This window comes from Aotus nancymaae, unplaced genomic scaffold, assembly GCF_030222135.1.
Source record: "Aotus nancymaae isolate 86718 unplaced genomic scaffold, 86718_ANA_hifiasm-v0.15.2.pri h1tg000018l, whole genome shotgun sequence".
NCBI classification, from domain to species: Eukaryota; Metazoa; Chordata; class Mammalia; order Primates; family Aotidae; genus Aotus; species Aotus nancymaae.
In genome coordinates, this window is record NW_026988430.1 from 2,326,494 (window position 1) to 2,351,468 (window position 24,975).

General features: G+C 39.5%; 2 protein-coding genes and 1 pseudogene across 3 annotated transcripts in view; all 3 read left to right on the top strand.

The window, feature by feature from the left end:
- The window catches only part of SPATA22 (spermatogenesis associated 22), a 67,543-nt gene extending 56,709 nt beyond the window's left edge, over positions 1–10,834 (top strand). For both annotated transcript variants that reach the window (XM_064378016.1, XM_064378017.1), the window contains exons 6-9: positions 1,185–1,527; positions 3,711–3,840; positions 7,105–7,202; positions 10,506–10,834. In XM_064378016.1, coding sequence (XP_064234086.1) covers positions 1,185–1,527; positions 3,711–3,840; positions 7,105–7,202; positions 10,506–10,697 — 763 coding nt within the window. In that variant the 3' untranslated portion in view covers positions 10,698–10,834. The remainder of the gene's footprint in view (positions 1–1,184; positions 1,528–3,710; positions 3,841–7,104; positions 7,203–10,505) is intronic.
- Positions 10,835–16,370: 5,536 nt separating this feature from the next.
- Positions 16,371–17,679, top strand: LOC105714462 (olfactory receptor 1E1). The gene has a single exon (XM_012448409.2). The coding sequence runs from the start codon at positions 16,371–16,373 to the stop codon at positions 17,313–17,315; it is 945 nt and encodes a 314-aa protein (XP_012303832.1). The 3' UTR covers positions 17,316–17,679.
- A 1,343-nt stretch (positions 17,680–19,022) lies between these two features.
- Positions 19,023–21,482, top strand: LOC105714437 (elongator complex protein 5-like; annotated as a pseudogene).
- The last annotated feature ends 3,493 nt before the right edge of the window (positions 21,483–24,975 follow it).

A 24,975-nucleotide genomic window follows, 5' to 3' on the forward strand; every position in this document is an offset into this window, starting at 1 on the left:
TAACTTTGTACCCAATTAACAGTGTTTCCTAAATTATACAAGCTTCAGGCCTCATAAAATTTGAATTTGTCCCTGCTCAGTAGTATACTTAGACCTCTTTTGGATTATTTACCTAAATAAAGGATGGGTTGTATTGGCGCCCTCTTGTGATACTTGTATTTCCAGGAAAATTATTGAGAATTAAGAATTTGTGGGCTGGAAATAGTGGCTTGTACCTGTAGTCCCAGCACTTTGGGAGGCCAAGGAGGTGGATCAGTTGAGCCCAGGAGTTTGAGGCCAGCTTGGGCAACATGGTGAAACGCTGTCTCTACAAAAAAATAACAAAAATTAGCTGGGCATAGTGGCACTCATCTGTTCCAGCTACTCAGGAGGGTGAGGCGAGAGGATCACTTGAGCCTGGGAGATTGAAGCTAGAGTGAGCTGTGTTCTCACCATTACACTCCAGCCCGGGTGACAGAGCGAGACCCTGTCTGTGAGAAAAAACAAACAAAAAAAGAATTTGTGACTTGGACTAGTTTTATTTCCTGTGGAACTCCTAACTAGCCTGCTCAGAAATTATGCTTTTGATCTTGGCCTCATTCGCATCTAACATAATGTTCTGGTCAGCTGATATAACACACTTAATGTTGCTGGCAAATGCTGCACTTAATTCATTATAGGGCTTTTAAGCTACGTAGTAAAAGCACAAAATTTCTAATCAAATATTAATAGCTATCCATCCTGCCTATATATATTCTCCTTGTGATTTAAAATCATTGATAAGCCATAGTTTAACTTCTTAAAATTTTACTTTGTAGAAAATTTTAAAATTGAATATATAAAGAAGTATGCAAATGCCTCAAAATCTTACCACTTGGATGGTAAGAAGGATGCTATTGTTTAGAAATATACTTCGTAGTTCTAGACTCTGAGTTGGGAGATGTTGTATTTCCCGGGCTCTAGACTTGTGAGTAATTTGCTGTATGACTTTGGGCAAGTTAATTCCTCATTAAGGATCAGTCTTCTCATCTAGAAAGAGAGATAATAATATATTGTAGGGTTGTTGTGATGTATTTGGAATTTCTAAGTAGTAGTTATAAAGTGCTTTCTAAATCATAAATTGTCATATAAATTAATTTTTTATTTTTTTTATAATTAAGAAACCTTATAGAAACAAATCCTCTTTTTTTTTTTCACTATTACAGCTACAAAGATGGCAACAAAACTACCAGCTTGAAAACTTGGAATAAAAATGATTTTAGGCCTCAATGTAAACGAACAAACTTAGTGGCAAATGATGGGAAAAATTCCTGTCCAATGAGTTTGGGAGCTCAGCAACAAAAACAGTTAAGAATACCTGAACCTCCTAACTTATCTCGCAACAAAGAAACCGAGCTACCTAGACAAACACATTCATCAAAAATATCTGGTTCCACAATGAGAGGGCTAGACAAAAACAGTGCATTACAGTCATTTAAGCCCAATTTTCAACAAAATCAATATAAGAAACAAATGTTGGATGATTTTCCAGAAGAAAACACTCTGAAGGTAAATGTTTAAATATCAATTAATGACCTATTCACATTTTTTAAAATGTGAGGTAAATATTTAGAAATTTGCAGAGATTAGAGCATCTGAAATCAATTCCATGACATACATTACTTGATTAGCATAAATATTCAGTTCCATTGAAGTGGGTGAATGTTAGTTTCCAGAATATTTTCTTAGAGGATATGAATGGCTGCTCCTTTTCCTTTCAAACTTTAGAGTTTTCTACTGGATTTTTGACTTTCAGTTTATACTCATTTTAAAGATAATGTTAGTTTATCTATTGTTGGTGAAGTTACCCAGGCTCTTCATATGTCATTCTAAGTATTTTTCAACAGAGGTCAGCAAACATTTTCTTTAAAGGGCCAGTTAGTAAGTATTTTTGGCTTTATGGTCCATACTGTCTCTGATGCAGCTACTCAATTCTACTCAACTCTGCCACTGTAGCTTGTAAGCATCCATAAATAATACGTAAATGAATGTGCATGGCTGTCCTCCAACAAGCATTTACACTAACAGATGGCAGGTTAGATTTGCACGCAGTCCATAGTTTTCTTTATGATCAACCTATTATGACCTTTGCTTTATGATCTTGTCCTATTCTACCTTTGTAGCCTCATATTTCGTATTTTACTAATTGTCCAATGCTCTAGCCACTTCGGACTCATCACAATTCTCTAAACATAGCATACGATCTGTGCTTTGGTTTATATTCTTCCCTAAAGCTGTATGTCAACTGTACTTCCTCTCTACGCTCAGTGCTCTAATTATTCTTTGTAAATGTTATTTATATATTATGTGTGCTGGTTATTCCTCGTCTCTGCTCCCTGGCCCCTTGGCCCACTTGATTCTTCACCTGCCCTTCTCTGTTCTGGAAGGCCGAATAGTCCTACAAAGTACATCATCCTGAGATTCTTTACTTGCTGGCTTTTGCTAGAGGTCATCCAGTAGGAGTCACTGGTATGACGTCAAAGGGTGGGAGGAAAGATTGAGTTTTCTCACTTTCTCCAGTCTTTAAGTTCTTTCACCATCAGTGGCTGTGTCACTGCATGATGTAGCTTTTTCATGAGTATAGCTTTCCTGGGCTTGCCACTTTTATTTTCTCCTCTTGTCCTTTCAGCCTAGGATTGCTAACAGCTTCTTACTGTTGTTAGTTTTTGTTCTGCCTGTATGTCTGAAAAAGCGTAAGCCATTGGGGTAAAATCTGTTTTTGCGTGTTTTGTTTTTTGTTGGAAAAAAGACTAATAAAGCATGTTTCACAGTGGTTCTCAACTTTATGTTTCCTTGCACTCAAGAATTGTGTGACATAATCACCTTAGTAACAGGGGTTTACTGTGGCCATAATCATCAACAGGAGGCATGTTAGGATCTTGGTTAAGAGGGGGAAGAGGGAAGAAACTACTTGTATTTTGAAGAAAAGTTTCATCATGTATTCTTCACAACCCTCACCCTCACAAAGGAGGGTGTCCCCCTACCTTTGAAAATTGGTATCTTAACACACTTTATTCTTAGTTGATCTTAAAAAATGCTAAGAACTTTGCATTCTCAGGGCTTTTGTACTTGCTGTTCCCTCTGACCTCATTCAACAACCCACTTAATATAATAACCCCCATCTCTCGCTCTCCCTTTACCTTGTGTTTTTTTCTTTAAAAAGTACATTTCCTGACATTCTGTTATGTGTTATTTATTTTATAAATCCTCCACTAGACTATAAAATCTTTGAGAGCGGATATCTTCATTGTTTTGTCCACGAATGTTTCCTTAATAGCTATGTTTGTCAGGTAGGAGGTGCCCAATAAACACTTTTGAAACAAGTAAATGAATGAATGAATGTGTCTGGCTCCTTCCCTAGAGTGTGAGTGCATTAGGGAAAGGAATGGCCTTACCTATATTTGTCACAGGATCTGGCATATGATGCTTTAAAATATTCAGTGAATGAATGAGTGAACAAGTGCCCATATAAATAATTCTCCTCTTGATTAATTGTCTCCAAGTGCACCCTGGTTTCTCCTCCTCCAATAGAGTAATGATGGCATTAATTTAGGGAGGTAACTAAAATTTTCAGTGGTTCTTTTTACACATTTGTCCATTATAAGGGCTTAGAATTTTTACATAGAAGATAAATGAGTATGATGAAAAAAAGAAATATTTTTCTAATGCTATGTTTTCTATTTTTTCAAAAGGAAACTTCATTGTATCAGGTACAGTTTAAGGAAAAAGACAATTCTTTAAGAATTATTTCTGCAGTTATTGAAAGCATGAAGTATTGGCGTGAACATGTACAGAAAACTGTACTTCTTTTTGAAGTATTAGGTAGGTAAAATACTTCAAAAATACTTCATTAATACTATTTGGACAACAAGTTTTAATGTCTGATTAGTCCTTTTTCTTCCAAATAAAACAGTCTGATTTTTGCTACTCCCTAAAGTATATTCAAAGAACTGAAGTTTTAATAATAGTCCCTGTGGTAGATAGAATAATGCCCCCTAAACATGCCTACATTATAATTACCAAAATTTGTGAATGCTACCTTATATGGCAGAAGGGACTTTGTGGATGTAATTAAGTTAGGGATCTTGAAATGGGAAGATTATCTTGTATGACTTGGGTGGGTTTGGTGTAATCACAAGGGTCCTTTATACAAGAAGGCATCGAGGTCAGAGTCAGAGAGATTGAAAGATGCTACCTTGCTGGCTTTGAAGATGGTGGAAGGGGCCATGAGCCAAAGAATGCAGGCATCTTGTAGAAGCTGGAAAAGTTAAGGGAACAGATGCTACTCTAGAGCCTCCAAAAGGAACATAGCTTTGATGACTCATTATAGACTTCTGACCTCCATAACTATTAAAATAATGCTTTTATGTTGTTTTAAGCCAGCCACTAAGTTTGTGGTAATTTGTTATAGCAGCAACAGGAAAGATACAGCCTCCTTCTCCTTGTATTTATATATAAATGTAAATATAAATGTGTATATATAAGGAGTAGTGGTCAGTTAGCTGCAGTTGCCCTCTAAAGGCAGCTGATGACCATCCCTAGCCCACTCAAATCACTGTACTAAGTGTATAAATGTATTTCATCTATCCGTCACTGAGTCAAGGTCTGCCCGACAGACCTCGGCAAGTAGTGATCAGTGTCTCAGATTTCCATCAGTGCATTCATTTCACATGTGTAACTTTCACCTAAAAATGATTCCAGTTTGTCTCTTGTTACCATTAAGGAAGAAGCTTTATTATATGAAGTGACATTGGATTCAGTAGAGACTCAGACTCTGAGTAAACACACTGTATAAGTTTTCAATTGCTGCTGAACAAATTAATGGAAACTTAGCAGCTAAAAACCACACCCACTTCTTAACTCAAGTTTTGTAGATCAGAAGTCCACGTGGGCTTGACTGTGTTCTATACTTAGGATATCACAGTGCCAAAATCAAGGTGTTGGCTGGGCTGGTTTTGTTCAGTTTTCATTTTTGGCTTTTTGGGGGTTTCCATGCCTCTGGCCTCTGGAACTCCCATATACTTCAGGGATTCTTCGTCAAGTCCTACTCGTTTTGCCTGAAGCATATTTCTGAGCTGGTTGGTATGGCTGTTACTACTCTACATTGAAGCTTGTCTTAGCTCTTATTTTGTTCAGTTCTTACTGGTAGCTATATAACTGCAATAGCAGATGGTATTCTGTTTCATGTCTGTTTTCTGTCAGAACTAGAATACTGTTGGAGGTAGAACGTCTATTTCAAATTCTTAAACCCTGTTGGACTTCCCACTAAATTGCTTTTTCCTGTGTGAAGGATGCCTTTGGTTCTCACCTCATTTGCAGAATAGAAATATTAGAAATAGCCTGAGCCTATTAAAAGGATGTGCTAATTCCATTCATTTCCCCAGGTTCTCTTTGGTGAATTGTTCAGGTTCACTCCAGAATAATCCTTTTAAAAATATCACAATACCCAATATAAACAGCAGTAGGCATTCTTACCAGGAAATGAAGGGGTTCCATGCTTTTATATGTGATGATTAGCTTTCCTAGTGCTTTAATAATCCTGAGTTCTAGGCTAGACTCTAAACTTACCTAAGGTAGATACTTCCTTTTTGTTAGACTTTTAATGTCTGTCACACTGCACAGTATATAGGAAGTCCTTTTCAGTTGCAAGCCCCCCTGCCCCTTCTCCCAAAAAAAAAGCAACTTTAGTGACTTTTAAACAATAATAGAGAATTATTCATGAAACTGAAAAGCAGCTGGGTTTTTTACTTTAGGCAAAGCTTGATCTAGCTGCTCAAGAGATGGCACAGTGATTTCTCTTCATCTTTCTGGCCAGTCATAGTGTTGGCTTCATCTTAAGGCTACACACTGTAGTCTCTCCAGAAGCTTCTGACTCTCCCTTTATGGTAGCAAGTTGATTATTAAATTTCTGTAGACTATGCATTCTTATGCCACACTGTCACATTCTTAGGTTTTTCTTCTGGTTGCTCTTTCCTAGAAACTAACAAATGAGTCTTTGCATATAATCATTTCTGAATGTAATACACCCAGTACAGAAACCCTGAACTGTGTAGTTGAGTAATAAAATATGCTGATTGAATTAAGTCACTCACAGTTCACTCCTGGATCTGAGGATGGGGACAAATCCTATCCAACTAATGTGGCTAAAAATGGAATTTTCCTAAAGGATAACTGGGTGTTTTTTAGAAGAAATGGAGGCCAGCCTCAAAATAACTCAGTAGATGGTTATTAAATAAATGAATAATGCTATCATTTGATAATAGTTTCTTGAGATAAACATGAATTACAATTTGCATTTTATAGGTGAAGAAACAGATTTGAAAGTGGTTAAACAATTTACTCAAGGAGGAGGGAATAGGGAAATGTAGGTCAAAGGGTACAAACTTGCAGTTATGTAGGATGAATAAGTCTACAGACTTAATGCACAGAGGCGGTCTATAGTTAATATTACCATATTGTATATTAAAAGTTTGCTAAGAGAGTAGATTTCAGGTGCTCTTACCACACACAAAAAGAATAACTATGGACAGTGGTGGATATGTTAATTTGCTTGCTGTAGGAATGATTTTATATATATATATATATATATGAAAATATGTTGTATACCTTAAATGTGTATAATGAAAATAAATTAAAAACTCAGTTTGCTCAAAGTCACAAACTATTAGTAAGTTGAAGGACCTGGGACTTGAACACCTGACTCCTGATTCTAATTCAATGTTCCTTTTTTCATTTAATTATGATGCTTATTTGTTATACCTGTGCATTTTATTATTATAATATTTTAGACTGTTCTGGGGATTTAACCACTGTATACTGCACATTCTAAGCAAAAAGTTTCAGATGGCCATTTATCGTCAATTGTATGAGCTTGGCATATGATCTGTTCCTAAGTTGGAGAGAGTCAGAAGTTTTGTTTTCCTTCATATAAAACTGTCTGAGAAATATCTTCCCTTCTTAAAATGTCTTCTTTATTATTACTGTATAAAAACTATAAATAACATGAATACTTAAACATCAACTTTGTTAAATTTTATTTGCAATTTACCAACATTTATTTTTTTCCCCCATTTCAATATTGCTTAGCTGTTCTTGATTCAGCTGTTACACCTGGCCCATATTATTCAAAGACTTTTCTTCTGAGGGATGGGAAAAATACTCTGCCTTGCGTATTTTATGAAATCGTGAGTATTTTTAAAGTATTCTTCGCAAAGCCTATGTCAACAAAATATAAAAGTGCAGGCTACAATTCAGTTGAAATAGAAATTCTGTTAACAATTTAGTACTTTCAACACTTTGGTTTTAGTTCTGATATGAAAGTTGTTTATTTGTATAATATGAAGAGCCTTCTATGTACCAGGTACTGTGCTGGATGCGAGGGATATAAAGTGGGATATAAATGGTAAATGGCTCTCTCTCCCAAAGAGTTTGTAATCCCAGGTAGAATGGTACAGAAATGTTACATTGTGGTATGGTGAATGGCATAGTGGAGCTAGGTATGTTCAGGGTGCTAAAGAAGTAGGTAGGAAAGATGAGGCAAATCAGGGAAAGATTTTTAAAGAAGGTGGTAACTTATCCTGGATCTTTAAGGACTGGTAAGAATCAACTCAGCCAAATGTGTTGGGGAGGGAAAGAAGGATGTAGTCTAACGTAAAGAAGCAGCATATGCAAAGACATGAAGCTAAGAGAGAGCTTCACTTGTTTAGGGAACTGAAAGTAGTTGGCTTGGTGACACAGAAGTCTGGAAATTGCAAAGGAGGCTATAGACCTACATACTTTGTAAAAGTTTAACCTTAGTTCTGAAATTGTCCTCAATTCTGAAATCAGACTTGGATTCTAGCATTTACTCCAGCATTTGCTAGTTTTATGACCTTAAGTAACCTGCTTAAATTACTTGAATTTCAGATTTTAAAAAAATCTATAAAATGGGTAAACAAATTCCTACTTTAAAAGGTTGTTATGGAGATTAAATGATGAGACATGAATATACAGTGCATGACACATAGTAGGTGATCAAGAAATAATTGTCATGTCAATTCCTATAATATTTTGAATGAGTATTATTTTTATCTAGTCTGATTTTTTTAAAAAAACTTTGCTATTGAAGTATAACATTTACAGAAAAGTATAAAAATCATAACTGTACAGTTCTAGGAAGTATCACAAAGTGAATGCTACCCAGGTTAAAAAATAGAACATTGCCATCACCCCCAAACCCCTTTGTGCCTCTTCCTATTCACTACCTCTTGTCTTCTACCTACAAGTAACCACTAGCCTGGCTTTTAATGTCATCAATTCTGTTTTTGAACTTTATAGAAATAATATCATAGTATGTCTTTTAAAATATTTGATTTCCTTTATTTGACAAAGTGTTTGTAAAATTCATCTATGTTGTGTGTAGCTATAGTACACTCATTCATATTGCTATGTATAATATTGTGTTGCATGAATATACCACAGCTTTCTATTTCACTGTTGGTGGGGATTTGGGTTTCTGGATTTTTGCTGTTATACATAATGTTCTATGAACATTCTTATCTATGTCTTTTATGCATTTGCATGTATTTTTGTTTGATATATACTGAGAAGTAAAATTGCTGGGTCATAGATCATGTATATATTCAAATATAGTAGTTATTGCCAAAGAATTTTTCAGAGGATTTTGTCAATTTAAATACTCATAGGCAATATAAGAGAGTTGTGGTTTCTCTGTATTCTTACCAATGCTTAGTATTGTCAGTCTTTTTTATTATAATCATTCTGGTGAATAAGTTTAGTGTTATTTCTTTACAGTTCTCTGGGGAGTAATGAGATTGAATACATTTTCATATGCTATTTGGATATCTTCTTTTGTAAAGTCTGTTTGGGCATCTTGCCGTTTCTTCTATTGAGTTATTTGTCTTTTTCTTATTGATTCTAGGAATTTTTTTTAACTATTCTGGGAATAAGTTTTCTGTCCATAATGTGCATTGCAAATATTTTCTCATATACATGGTTCGCTTTTTCACATTTAATGATGGCTTTTGATAAACAGAAGTTTTTCATTTTAATACAATCCTTTTATCAATCATCAGTCTTTTCCCTTATAATTAGTGCTTTTTGTGACTATTTAATGAAAACAATTCAGAATGCTTTAATTTTATTCATAATTGAGAGGATTTGGAGATTGCTAGTCTTTTTCTGATTTACTTGTCTCTAAAGCCGTAGCACTTTTGAGTACCGACTGTAAGCCTTGGGTCAGAGTTGGCATGGTTACTAGAATCTCTTTTCTTTGGGAGCCTCAGACTTGTTTCCCACATATACAAGTCTGAAAGCTCTGCTCAGTTTCTTAGAATCTCACCTGCCTTTCTGTAATTTGCAGATATCTCAGGGAGAAAGCACCCCCCAAATCAGGTTTCATCTGAGACTCCCATACTCTTCTAGATGGGGAGGGGGTCTCTGTAATTCCTCACTGTTTTGATACCTCTCTGAAGCTTATGAGGATTTTTTTTTTTTTTTTTGAGATGGAATCTTGCTCTGTCACCAGACTGGAGTGCAGTGGCACAATCTTGGCCTCACTGCAACCTCCACCTCCCGGGTTCAAGTGATTCTCCTGCCTCAGCCTCCCGAGTAGCTGGGATTACAGGTGGGCACCACCACACCCAGCTAATTTTTGTATTTTTAGTAGAGATGGGGTTTCGCCATGTTGGCCAGGATGGTCTTGATCTCCTGACCTCATGATCCACCCACCTTGGCCTTCCAAAGTGCTGGGATTACAGGTGTGAGTCACCATGCCTGGCCACAAGAAGATTTTTTTTTTTTTTTGAGACAGAGTCTTGCTCTGTTGCCAAACTGGAGTGCAGTGGTGAAATCTCGGCTCACTGCAACCTCCACCTCCTGGGTTCAAGAGATTCTTCTGCCTCAACCTCCCGAGTAGCTGGGACCAGAGGCGCGTGCCACCACGCCCGGCTGATTTTTGTGTTTTTAGTAGAGCTGGGGTTTCACCATGTTGGCCAGGATGGTCTCGATCTCTTGACCTCGTGATCCACCTACCGTGGCCTCCCAAAGTGCTGGGATTACAGGCATCAGCCACCACGCCCAGCCAGGAGATTTTTAACAAAACATTTCATCCAGTTATTCTAATTGCTCTTATCCGATGAGCTGTTTTGAATCACCCAGTCTGCTGCCTACTGAAAGTGGAACTCTGAGAATCCGATATAAAAGTGGGTAATTCATGTGTTGTTACCCTGGGAATTATTCAGTCTTTGAAGAAGCAACAACTTGCTAGCTTGTAAAAGCCCTACGAAGTGAGGGTCTCTCCTCTGCTACAGGGCACCAATATGTGAATAACTATCATAGTCTTGTCAACAGTGGGGCCCTGACTCACGTGAAAGAATTATAGCATTTTGAGGTGATACATGTTTAGTTGATTGTATCAATATTTTAAAAAATTGAAATTCAAAGGAAGTAATAATTAATTTTTTTGATATTTATTTTTTGAAAAACAGGATCGTGAACTTCCAAGACTGATTAGAGGCCGAGTTCATAGATGTGTTGGCAACTATGACCAGAAAAAGAACATTTTCAAATGTGTTTCTGTCAGACCGGCATCTGTTGCTGAACAAAAAACTTTCCAGGCATTTGTCAAAATTGCAGATGTTGAGATGCAGTATTATGTTAATGTAATGAATGAAACTTAAGTAGGGATAAAAGGAAGTTTAAATAGCATAGATTATAGCAGTTTTCTGCTATTGCTTAATTTACCATTTCCATAGTTTTATAGCTACTGTATTCCTGTATTTCACTTGTTGAATTAAAGTATTTGAATCCTTTTAAATGTGGAGTTTTTGAAGCATAATTTTAATATTTTTATTAAAATGATATATTTGCTAAAATTTCACAACCATCCTAGATAACAGTGCTCACTATAACAGGAATAGATCATGCTTATTTAATATGGGATAATAATACATCTGAGTTAGCTTAAAAGCCAGCATCAGGCTTAAAGGGTAAATACTAGAGGAATTTGCACTATCAGGAAAAAGACAAGTCTGCCCACTGTCAGTACTGTTACTAAGCATTGTTCTGGAACTGCTAGTCTGTGTGGTTCATTTAATTCAAATATTTAATGAAAATCTGCTTTGTGCCAGGCATTGTTGCAAATGCTAGAGACAAAGCAGTTCACAAAGTAACAAAAATTAGGGGTACCAGAAAGGTTGGTATGCTTTGAACCAGGAGCCAATATATCATCATGTTTCTCCCATAGCCATGATTCATGAGTCTGGAAATCAGGGAATGGTAGCAGGGCCGACTTTCCTCATTATTAGACCAACTAACGTGTACCCACAGAACTTTTGCTTCCTACCCCCACAATTTTGGGCTCTGTTGATTTACAGATCTTACTTTCTGTCATAGCTTTAGTTACCCAGTACAGACAGAGAAAAAGTCTTATTTGTAAGTAGTTTATTTGAGAATTTTAGTTCACACGAAGAAGTAAGCAATAGCTGGGGTGTTAAGTAGGGAAGGAGGAAGACCAGTTACTAGGATGGCTTAATGAGTTGGCAGCCACTAGGAGGACCTAAGGCATATACGCATAAGCTCCCAGCACCTGTACTTAAGGGGTGACCAACACAGCAACAACTCTCTTCCACTTCTGGTTGGGTATGTATGAGTATTGGGCTGGTTTTCCATGATATTCCACTCCATGGGATCAGAGAAACCCTATGGCAGGACACAAGAAGCAGATGGAATAGGCCTGAGGTAATACTGTCAGACTGAATCTATGTGAAGCTGGTCAAAGTCTGTGCAGAATTGGTTACTGCAGCTGTGGCTGGAATAAGAAGATGGCTGAGAGAATCTGAAATTGTGCACAGGAAGTGTCTGGTACGATTCTGAAGGGAGGAATGCTTTTACCAGAAGTGCTTTGTTGGTTCCATTCTACTGAAAGTTGAGACTGACATTTGGCAATTTTGGTTCTTTATGTTTCTGAATCAGTAGGCAGAAAGGGGTTTACTCTACTGCCTGTGGTACTTCAATCCCAGTTAACAATGGAAAACTGTGTTTCTCTGCATAATGAGGAAAGGGAAGACCATATCTGATATGCAGAGGATTCTTTTGGATGTCAGTAAAGGTTAATGAAACACTATTATAGCAACCCAAGAAAAGCAATAACACTGAGGATGCAGGCTCACAAGGAAGGGTGAATCTAGCTGCAGTTAAGAAAAAGGGAACATGGACTAGGTGTGGAAGAAGGAGTTGTAAACGTCAGTTGTGGTCTTGTGATCAATTGTAGGGTAAGGAAAAGCTAGTACGAGGAGGTAACTTGACACGTGGAGAGTGGTTGGGATAATGATGGTGTCCGGTTATTAAGGTTTCCTAGAGAGGTAAGGAGCTAGAAGTAACTCAGAGGGCTGCAGATCTGGATTTCCTTTTCCGTATTGGCCCGAGGAAGAATTGAATGTGATCTGAGAGTTCATCTTTTGTCTTACTCCTGTCCTTTCTCTGTATCTGTATATGGTTGGGTCATGAAAGTCTGATCCTTGTTGGTTACAGTTTTTCTCTCTCCTAGGGCCTATTTTCAGTGACTGTTTGGGTTATAGTGAGAGATTCTGCCACTTGGAAATATTTCCAAATCATATGTCCTTCCACAGTTGTCCTCTATTCAAAGACCGCTGATGGCTTGTTGTCTACAGGATAAAGCTTAAACTCTTAACACCCTTCAGATATTTTAGGACATTTACAGACTGGTCCCTGCTTACTTTTACGACTTCTCCAACCATTTTTATTCACTTCTCAAGATGTAGGCCTCAGCCTTACAGGTGTACTCTCTATTCCTTAAGCACACAATGATTAAGCACCCATCCCTGAGCTCTCCATTCTCATGCTTCCCCAAAGTGTAGTAAGATGTGATCAGCAACTGTAATCAGTCACTGTTGCAAGACTCTAAGATAATTTGTTCTAAAGAGGCCCTGTATAATTGCTTTGTTTGTAATGAGTTCTAGGATCTAGACTCCTCTGGGATGCACAGTCCCCTAGGGCCAGGGATAGGTAGGAAGGGAGAAGTGAGAAGGGTGGCTACAGACAAAGGTGATGACTATAAAGGCGATTACGTCATGTGCCTACAACGAATAAAGGGGAGGAGGATTTTGGATCAGGGCCCTGGAGTTAACCTCAGATGCAGTAAGTTGGGCAGGAGGGTAAATAAGCTGGTACCTTAGTGTCCCTACAACCTGAGGGTCTTCATTTCCCCGGTTGTATGATGTTCTATAGGATAGTTTTTCAGATATGATAACTTTCCTTTTCTGCCTTTCACCTCTCTGCCTTTCAAGACTTTCCTACGTTCCAGAAATTCTTTGATTTAATGTTCACAACTTAGTATCTTTTCATTAACGATAGCGTCCATTAATACTATGCACTGTACTCTCTTAAAGGATTGTATCATTTCAACATAATGACATATCTATGAGATAGGCATTTAATACAGAGATTTCAATCCCTCGGCGATATATTTGAATTACTTAAGGAGCTTACTTAAGGTCCCCTCCCTGAGATTCTGATTACACGTATTGGGGGATGGTGCGGTAATCTGTATTTTTAAAATGTATTATATGTCCTTTACTACTCAGTGTGGTCCACAGAACAGCAGAATTGGCATCACCAAATGTAAAATTTTAACTTTCGAAATGTTAATTAGGCCTTACACCAGGCCCATTGAATCAAAATCAGCATTTAACAAGACCACCAGATGGTTTGTAGGTAAATTAAAATTTTAGAAGCAGCTACCTTTGTGATTCTTCTATGCAGTCCATTGAGAACTATAGATTTACCAGGTGAAGAAAATGAGAGGCATTATTGAGGGAGCTGCTGAAATTCATATTCCCCATCAGTGGCAGTATTCGCAAGTGATGTCCCTCTGGTTTGAAATTTCTAATAAGATCCTTGACACCAGAGATTGGTCCCACTCATTTCCCAAGGAGGCAGACTTCTGAGAAAACAGGCATAGGAAACTTCACTTGATGCCATTTCCCTGCTACGGTACTAGCACATTACGTCCAAATGTGAAAAAATATTAATGTGGCTAGATTAAGCATCGGCAGGGTGAAAATCCCAGCGGTTAGACTCAGCTACATCCCTTTCAGGAAGGAACTTCTCATATACCTTAACACCCTTCAGCTTTCTTAGCTCAGAGGCATTTTGAGGTATGGATATCTAGAGAGGATGTACATCGAGGTCACAAGGGTAGGCATATTCATTCCCTTTCTCTCCGAATTATACAAACATTCAGATACATTTCTTCATGTCAACAGAACTGAACCACGTAGACATCGACACCAAAACCAAAATGACAGTGTAAACATACGTAATGGGTTGTGTTTTGTTTTGTTTTGTTTTTTTTGAGACAGTCTGTCGCCCAGGCTGGAGTGCAGTTGTGCAATCTTGGCTCACTGCAACTTCTGCTTCCTGGATTCAAGTGATTCTCCTGCCTCAGCCTCCTGAGTAGCTGGGATTATAGGCATGCACCACCATGCCTGGCTAATTTTGTTTGTAGTTTTAGTAGAGGTGGGGTTTCACTATGTTGGTCAGCCTGGTCTTGAACTCCTGACCTCATGATCCACCCACCTTGGCCTTCCAAAGTGCTGGGATTACAGGCATGAGCCACTGTGCCTGGCCTGGGCTGTCTTTTTAAAATAAAGAGTAGTGTGGTTGGATGGTCTAACATTTTCCATAGGTCGGAAGTTTATCTCAGAATTTTGTAATACAGTGTCAAAACTAGCACCAAATTGTTAAGGCTAGTGAATTCTTATTCTGGGAGGATTTAATAGGAGTTTAACTACAATGGGAGTTGGCTGCTTTAAAGTTGGAGGAGTGTATGTCTCAGCCTGAAGGACAGCCAACAAATATTAGTGAAACATTGGCCATATCCAGGCATCATCCCAGGTGCTGGCCTTGCTGCAGTCACAAAGGAGGGTAGTAAATAAGCTGGTACCTTAGTGTCCCTACAACCTGAGGGTCTTCATTTCCCCAGTGTATGATGTTCTATAGGATAGTTTTGAGTATTGGGCTGGTTATACAGCCTACCTGTGTGGAGTTTACAGTTTGGTAGGAAACTGAGCTATAAACAAGCAAGCAAGGGCATTGAATGCTGCTGGGTGAGTACTGGATGCTGTGGAAACACAGAAGCTGGTCTCACCTGGGGAGACAAAGGAAGATTTAGCTGAGCCAGTGACATGTAATATACATGAAGCAGGGGTGTGCCAAGTAAGAGGGGATAGAGGGAAGAAGATGTTACACAGAAGGACAGCAAGCGTGAACATCTGGAGGCAAGAAATTGTGACTGACAAGGCCAGCATTTCTGGAGAATGCTGATGCAAGCTTCATTGTGGGACCAGATGAGGCTGTGGAGGTAGGCATGGGTCAGATAACGAAAAATCATGTGTCCTTGAAAGGAATTTTGCCTATATCTTAAGAATAATGAGAATCCATAAGGACTCTGAGCAGGAGAATGATGATCCAATTTTTATCTTAGAATTCCACAGTGTGAATGGATTGAAGGCTAGTGAGCACAGGAGTAGGGAGATGAAGAGACCATTCCGGTAGTCCAGACAGGGGATCAGGATGTCAGCCTGTTCTAGATTGTGGCAGTTGGGATAAGCAGTGGGTGGATTAGAAAGAGAATGAAATACAGACTCTATATGACTTGCTAGGATAAGATGTTGGTCTTGAGAGAAATAAATGAATGAAAGAAAACTCCCAGGTTTCTGACTTGAGCCTGGATTCCTTTTACTGAGATATGAGAGACTGGAGGAGTGAGTGGATTGGGAGAGTGGCAGGGTGAGATCATGAGTTGCCCTTGGGATCTGTTAAGCTGAGAATAGCTTGGGATCTGTTAAGCTGGGAGATAATCAGGAAGCAACTGGTTATAAAATACTAATGGTGATATGTTTACCCATAAGGTGTAGATGATAATCAGTGTCACAGGGACAGGTGAACTCTTTCAGGGCTCGGTCTGTAAAATTAGAATAGTTTAGGAAAAATCCCCAGAAAACACCGATATATAAGATACTGTTAGAGAAGAAACCAATTACAGCTGTTAAGAAGGATTGATCAGTATGTGTCACGCAACTAGTGTGATTGCACAGAGGCTAATAGATCAGAGTGTTTTAGAAGGAAAGAAGTCAATCGTGTTACACGTTATGAAAGGTGAGATCAATCATCGTGAAAAGCATGCATTTTGTGATGTGGCACATTTCTGATTATAGAGATGGTTGTTAGGGATAATGATGGTGAAACCAATGACTGAAGAACACCTAATAACCATGTATTATAGAAACATGTTTGTTTTGATTCAGGTTTTTGAAGGACCTGAAGACAGCATGACGGGACGAAATCAAACCAGCATCTCAGAGTTCCTCCTCCTGGGCCTGCCCATCCAACCAGAGCAGCAAAACCTGTTCTATGCCCTGTTTTTGGCCATGTATCTTACCACCCTCCTGGGGAACCTCCTCATCATTGTCCTCATTCGACTGGACTCCCATCTCCACACGCCTATGTATTTGTTTCTCAGCAATTTGTCCTTCTCTGACCTCTGCTTTTCCTCTGTCACAATGCCCAAATTGCTGCAGAACATGCAGAGCCAAGACTCATCCATCCCCTATGCGGGCTGCCTGACCCAGATGTACTTCTTCTTGTATTTTTCGGATCTAGAGAGCTTCCTCCTTGTAACCATGGCCTATGACCGCTACGTGGCCATCTGCTTCCCCCTACACTACACCACCATCATGAGCCCCATGCTGTCTCTCTCCCTGGTGGTGCTGTCCTGGGTGCTGACCACCTTCCATGCCATGTTGCACACTTTACTCATGGCCAGATTGTGTTTTTGTGCAGACAATGTGATCCTCCACTTTTTCTGTGATATGTCTGCTCTGCTGAAGCTGGCCTGCTCTGACACTCGAGTTAATGAATTGGTGATATTTATCATGGGAGGCTTCATTCTTGTCATCCCATTTCTACTTATCATTGGGTCCTATGCACGAATTGTCTTCTCCATCCTCAAAGTCCCTTCTTCTAAGGGTATCTGCAAGGCCGTCTCTACTTGTGGCTCCCACCTCTCTGTGGTGTCACTGTTCTATGGGACAATTATTGGTCTCTATTTATGCCCATCAGCAAACAGTTCTACTCTGAAGGACACTGTCATGGCTGTGATGTACACTGTGGTGATCCCCATGCTGAACCCCTTCATCTACAGCCTGAGGAACAGAGACATGAAGGGAGCCCTGGGCAGAGTCATCCGTCAAAAGAAAACTTCCTTCTCTCTATGATGATAACACTTGGAGCTATTACACAGTTTATCCAGTAAAATATTGACATTAGTATTGGAATATTATTCAAGATTATTTCCTCACCATAAATACTTTTGTTAAAATGGCGTCCTACACAATTTTTCAATATGTAGTGGAGATGAAGTAGAGCTGAGTACTTGAACTAGGAGAGAGTGTCTTGGTGACTTGGCTAAGACTTCCTTTTTTGTCTTTCCGAGGTGATCCTGGAAAAATATAGTTGAAGAACGACTGTTTTAAATGGTCTTCATGCCCCATATCCTTAAATTATCACAGGATTTTGTTATGTTACTCAGAATTCTGCTTTGATTGTAGAATCATTTTTATTCAATTAAAAAATTTTTAATTATTTATTTTTATTTTTTATTTCAGACAGGCTCTCATTCTGTTACCCAGGCTGGAGTGCAGTGGCACAATCATGGCTCACTGTAGCCTCAGCCTCCTGGACTCAAGGGATTATCCTGCCTCAGCCTTCCAAGTAGCTAGGACTACAGGCACACACCACCACATCCATCCAATTAAAAAAACTTTTTTATATAGATGAAGTCTCCCTATGTTTCGAAGGCTGGTCTTGAACTCCTGGCCTCAAGTGATCCTCCTGTGTTGGCCTCTCAAAGTGCTGGGATTACAGGCATGAGCCACCACGCCCAGCTTGTAGAATCATTTTTATTTTTATTATTTATTTATTTTTGAGACTGAGTCTCTCTCTGTTGCCCAGGCTGGAGTGCAATAACACGATCCTGGCTCACTGCAAACTCCGTCTCCCCGATTCAAAGAATTCTTCTGCCTCAGACTCCCAAGTAACTGGGATTACAGGCACGTGCCACCACGCCTGGCTAATTTTTATATTTTTAGTAGAGACGGGGTTTCACCATGTTGGCCAGGATGGTTTTGAACTCCTGACCTTGTGATTCACTCACCTCGGCCTCCCAAAGTGCTTGGATAGAATCATTTTTAAATAGTGCTCTATAATCTTAGGTCAGTGCCAAATAACATCCAAACAGCTCAACCTCCCAGCCTGCCTTTGTGTGTCTCCTGCCTATTCTCTCTGAACACATTTTCACATCATTTTACCTCTTCTCCCTTGCTCCTGATTTATTTTCACTTCTCCATAGTCTTTTCTCACCTGGCCTGACCTTCAAGACAGTTTTCTAACCCTTTTACTACAATGGTGTCTTTTGTCTTTACCTGGAATTGACTAATATCCTGAGGCCCTAAAATTTATTTCACCAGGAAAGAAACTAGATGCTGGTAAAAAAAAAAAAAAAAAAGAAAGAAAGAAAGAATGTCTCTCTTCTGTTTGGTGTTTTTGGTGTTACAAAGAACTTCATATTTATGTTTGTGTTCTACCCCCACGACAATTCCCAGCAAGTAGAGAAGGCGCTAACACCGTGTTATATGCGGAGAAGTAGGGAGTTCAGCAACTTTTTACATCATACAGTGTGTCAATTGTTGAGTTTATGTAAAATTCCAGGCTGATTCTGCAGTTTATTCTCATTTCCTCTCACTTTAGAAAGAAAGGGATCAGCCATTTGTGGGAGTGTAAATTAGTTCAACCATTGTAGAAGACAGTGTGGTGATTCCTCAAGGATCTAGAACCAGAAATATCATTTGACCCAGCAATCCCATTATTGGGTATGTACTCAAAGGATTATAAATCTTTTCAAAACTCTTATCTCCACTTGTGGCATGGGTAAGTTTCCCATATTGGTGAATTTGTATTTTTTTTCTTTTTTTTTTTTGAGGAGTCTCACTCTGTCACCCAGGCTGGAGTGCAATGGCCTGATCTCACTCACTGCAACCTCTGCCTCTCAGGCTCAAGTGATTCTCTTGCCTCAGCCTCCTGAGTAGCTGGGACCTTTGGCGCCCACCACCACACCCAGCTAATTTTTGTGTTTTGAATAGAGACTGGGTTTCACCATATTGGCCAGGCTGGTCTTGAACTCCTGACCTCAAGTGATCGTCCCGCCTTGGCCTCCCAAAGTGTTAAGATTATAGGCGTGAGCCACCCCGCCCCACTCAATTTGTATTCTTAGTATTCCCCTCTAAGTGATGGCATCCAAGCCTATCACTTTCATCCTCCTGTATGTTCTGCCGACGTCCACAGCTCTGTCTGAAGCCCAGCCTTTCTCCAGGACTTCCAGCTGCCTCGTAGATACCTCCTCTTGAGGCTCTATGAGCAGTTTAAACTCGACATGCACCAACACTGAGCTTTTCGTGTTCCATCTAAGTCTGCTCTTTGTCATTGTTTCCATATCGGGGTCTCCTCTCATTCAGTTACCTGACCAACCACTTCTATATGTGTATACCTGCCATCTTGAATTTTGCCTTTTTCATTGAATATTTCCTGAAATACTTTATTACTCTCCATATGGTCATTCCAGTTTTTGTAATGGATACACTCTAAAATCTCAGTGGCATAATACAGCAGAGATACTAGAGACAAGAAAAAAGATTGGTCTTTGGGAGCCGGGCGCGGTGGCTCACGCCTGTAATCCCAGCACTTTGGGAGGCCGAGGCGCGTGGATCACGAGGTCAAGAGATCGAGACCATCCTGGTCAACATGGTGAAACCCCGTCTCTACTAAAAATACAAAAAAAAAAAAAAAATTAGCTGGGTGTGGTGGCGCGTGCCTGTAATCCCAGCTACTCAGGAGGCTGAGGCAGGAGAATTGCCTGAACCCAGGAGGCGGAGGTTGCGGTGAGCCGAGCTCGCGCCATTGCACTCCAGCCTGGGTAACAGGAGCGAAACTCCGACTCAAAAAAAAAAAAAAAAATACAAAAATTAGCCAGGGATGGTAGCACATGCTTGTAATCCAAGTTACTCAGAAGGCTGAGGCAGGAGGATCGCTTGAACCTGGGAGGCGGAGGTTGCGGTGAGCCAAGATCGCGCCATTGCACTCCAGCCTGGGTAACAAGAGCGAAACTCCGTCTCAAAAAAAAAAAAAAAAAAGCCCCGCGGTTAGGACCTTCGCAGAGGGCTTGTGGCTTCCCCTCCTCCTCCCACTGACAACTGCCCTAACTGCTCTTCCTGCCCCGGTCACAGTGAAAATGTAGACGGGGTCGTTGTAACTATGACTGTGCGCCAGGGCTCGGGGAGGGGCGCCCCCCTGGGAATATTGAACATAATCGCCTCTCCAGATTATGTTAGGTCTTAATGGTAGGAGGACGCCTGAGTGCCCCGCCCCTTTCACCCCAGGGTTGGGGCAGTGGGTTACGACGCTATCAGAGGGCGCCAGAGCAGGGACCTGACTCGAGTTGGAGACGTTGGACTCGCTATTGGCTCTGGGCGGCCCGGTGCTGCTTCGGGATTCCGTGGAGTGGGAGGGGCGCAGTCTCTTGAAGGCGCTTGCCGGGAGCAAGTGCATATCTTGGGCTGTGAAGTAAGCGAGGAAGAGTTTCGTGAAGGTTTTGACTCTGATATCAACAATCGGCTGGTTTACCATGACTTCTTCAGAGACCCTCTCAACTGGTCAAAAACTGGGGAGGCCCTTCCTGAAGGACCACTGGGAGCCTTGAGAGCCATGTGCAAGAGGACAGACTTGGTCCTGTCACCATTGCTCTCGATTCACTCAGCTGGCTGTTGCTTCATCTTCCCTGCACCCCCCTCTGCCAGACCCTGCATGCAGTGAGCCATCAGGACTCCTGTCCTCCTGGTGACGGCTCCCCAGTGGTGAAGGTGCATGTGCTGGGCTTGCTACACGAAGAGCTTCATGGACTAGGCCCCATGGGAGATCTCAGCAGCCTTGCTCAGACTGAGGAGACCCTGGGCGGTACAATGGGCTAGGCTTCGGCCCGCATCTTGTGTCGGAGGCCCCGACAGCATCCAACTGATCAGACTCAGTGGTTCTCCATCCTTCCAGACTTCAGCCTGGATCTCCAAGCAGGGCCCTCCATAGAGTCCCAGCCCCACTCAGATCCTCATATACCCCTGGTGGATCCCACAGTTCATTTGACCTTTAACCTTCACCTGTCCAAGAAAGAGAGAGAAGCCAGAGATAGCCTGACCCTGCCCTTCCAGTTCAGCTCTGAAAAACAGGAGGCTCTACTGCGGCCTAGGCCAAGCCAGGCTACCAGCCACATCTTCTATGAGCCAGATGCTTATGATGACCTGGTCCAAAAAGACCCAGATGATGACCTAGATATCTGACTGGCCAAATTTTATTAGACTGTGATTGGAAGGGGCACGGGAAGACTTTGGGCCCAGAGCCATCTCTGTTGTTTGTGCTGGCCTTACCTTATCCCTGCCCCACCTTGGTTCCCCTTGTCTATGGAGCCCGCCCCATGAGCCAGGAAGCAGTGTCTCATCAGGACTGAAGGTAGGATGAAGACATGGGGTAACCTGGGAGAGTAGAACACCCCCATGCCTAATAAAATATTTTTTTATTAAAAAAAAATTGGTCTTTAAATTAAATCACTTTTCTTTACACCAGAAGAATTGACAAAAAAGATCAAGTGAAGCAACATTAAAATAGTCCTGTGTATGTGAAGATTTATTTTGTGATTAAGAAAATCAATGGGAGAAAGGATTTACTACCAGGAATATTGACATGGGAAAATATTAAATGAAATTTTTACAGTACAAGTAAAACTATATTTTAAATGGCTTAAAAACCTAAAAAATTACAACCTATAAAAATATTCTAACATAAAATAATATTTATAATTTATGCAAAACTCAGAAACTCTATAAAAACGTTGACATATTTGACCAGATAGAAATAGGAAAGTTTTCTGGGACAAAAGATAACAGAAATTTGAAAAAGAAGTGACAGGTTATAACACATCTAATAAACACGATATTAAAATTTAAAATTGACAAAGAGCTCCTATAATCTAATAAAAAAACATAACTGAATAAAAATGTACAAAGAATATTAACAGAAAATTCATAAAGAATAAACAATATGAGAAGATGTTCAGCTTTAGTATTAACCGGGAAAAAAACTTTAAAAAGGCTGAGCGTGGTGACTCACACCTGTAATGCCAGCACTTTGGGAGGCTGAGACGGGTGGATCACTTGTGGTCAGGAGTTCAAGACCAGCACCACCAGTATGGTGAAACCCCTTCTCTACCAAAAGTACAAAAATTAGCCAGGTGTGGTGGTGGGTGCCTGTAGTTCTAGCTACTCAGGAGGCTGAGGCAGGAGAATCACTTGAACCTAGGAGACAGAGGTTGCGGTCAGCAGAGATTTGAGCCACTGCACTCCAGCCTGGGCATCACAGCGAGACTTTGTCTCAAAAAATAAAAAAAAATCTTGAAAAACTATAAGGGATTATTGAATGACCACATACTTGGAAAATTTAGAAATGATTGATCTTCTATGGTAACGGCAAGGATGAGGGAATACAGGACTTTTATGTCATGTAACCCCTACCCCAATCCAAATCTAGAATAATTCCATCACTTCATAATTCAATGTGAACCCTTGCAATCAAGCCCTTCCTACCACTAATCTGATTTTGATCTATCTGATTTCTATTACTACAAATGAGATTTGCCTGCTTTTGAACTTCACATCAGTGGAGTCATTTAGTATGTACTCTTGTATCTGGCTACTTGAGCTCCACATAATGTTTTCTAGATTTCATCATGTAATTGTGTAGATCAGCAGGGTTTTTTAATTACTGAGTAGTATCTCATTGTATAAATATACCATGATTTGTTCATTCTTTTACTTTTTCATAGTTTTGGGGATATATCCAGTGTTAGAATATGAATTGCTGAAAAATGCTATCCTTTTCCCCATTCAATTATCTGGGTAACTTGTAGAAAGTCAATTGACTGTATATAGTTGGATCTATTTTTTTTTTTTTTAACTTTTAAGTTTGGGGGTATGTGTGCAGGTTTGTTATACAGGCAAACTTGTATCATAGGAGTCTGTTGTACAGATTATTTCATCACCCAGATATTAATCCTAGTACCATTAGTTATTTTTCCTGATCCTCCCCCTTCTCCCATCCTCTACCTTCTGATAGGCCCCAGCGTATGTTGTTCCCCTCTATGTGTACAGGCGTTCTCCTATACACCAGCAATGGTCAAGCAGAGAGCCAAATCAGGACTGCACTCCCAAATCAGGAATTCACAATTGCCACAAAAAGAATAAAATGCCTATGAATACAGCTAACTAGCGAGGTGAATGGTCTCTACAAGGAGAACTACAAACCACTGCTCAGAGAAATCAGAGATGACACAAATAAGTGGAAAAACATTCCATGTTTATGGATAGGAAGAATCAATATTATTAAAATGGCCATATTGCCCAAAGCAATTTATAGATTCAGTGCTATTCCTATTGAACTAAATGAAACTAAACATTGACATTCTTCACAGAACTAGAGAAAATGATTTTAAAATTCACATGGAGCCAGAAAACAGCCCTAATAGTCAAGGCAATCCTAAGCAAAAAGAACAAAGCTGGAGGCGTCACTTCAAACCATACAACAGGGATACAGTAACCAAAACAGCATGGTACAAAAACAGACACATGGACCAATGGGAGCGAATGCAGAACCCAGAAATAAGATTGCATACGTACAACTATCTAATCTTCCACGAAACTGACAAAAACAAGCAATGGGGAAAGGATTCCCTATTCAATAAATGGTGCTGGGATAACTGGTTAGCCAAATGCTGAAGATCAAAACTGGACGTCTTCCTTATGCCATAGACAAAAATTAACTCAAGAGGGTTGGGTCTGTTTCTGGACTCTATTCTGTGCTATTGGTCTATATGTCTCCTACTTAACTTACTCTTCCTAAAATGTTAGAATCATTCTATTTCTGTCACATTATTTTTTCCTGATATATTTTTATACCTATATTGTCTTTTCCAACCTGTCCTTACCTGAAAGTGATCTTTTTATCTACTTTATTATAGCAGTGAATTTTGGTCTCTGTAATGCTGTTTGCCTTAAATTCAACTTTGTTATTAAAAGATAAAGAATGCTATCTGCATTTATTACCATAACACATATTTTTCTTTATTATTGATGTTAAATGCATTTTTCTATACCATTATTTTAATATTATGACTTTTAAACTCTTGAGTTTTAAATTTTGACTAATTCCTTGGTTGGATTGCATCAAGTCATTTTTAAATGGCTAGTATATGCATGTTATATTTATTGCTTTTTCACATACTTCAGATTTTTTTTGTATATGTATTTATATAACTGAAGGATGACTTTGATAGGTATAAAATTTGTGAACATCTGTTTTCTCATCTATAACTCATTTTCCAAAATAGCTGTGAAAAAAATCTGAAGTAAGGCTGATATTCTCTCTTTCCTCTACTTTATATGTGGTCATATCTTCCCCCACTGACACATGTAGGATTATTTCTTCATCAGACTATATTTTTGTATTTGCTGACCTTTATTATAATTTTTTATAGCACAGAAGTTTCCTTTTGATTTTCAAGTCTGCACCTTCATTTCTAGACAGTTTTCTGCTATTATATCTGGAACATTATTTTTTCTTTTTTTTCCCTATTCTGTTCTGTAGTAAGACCAATAATTTTGTAGCAAGTTTGAAGTTTATATGCCACAATCAATATACACAAAAATTTGTTTTTACAAATGAAAATGGAAAACAAAATTTATAATAGTATAATTATGTAAATATTGCTACTGCAGAAGCAAG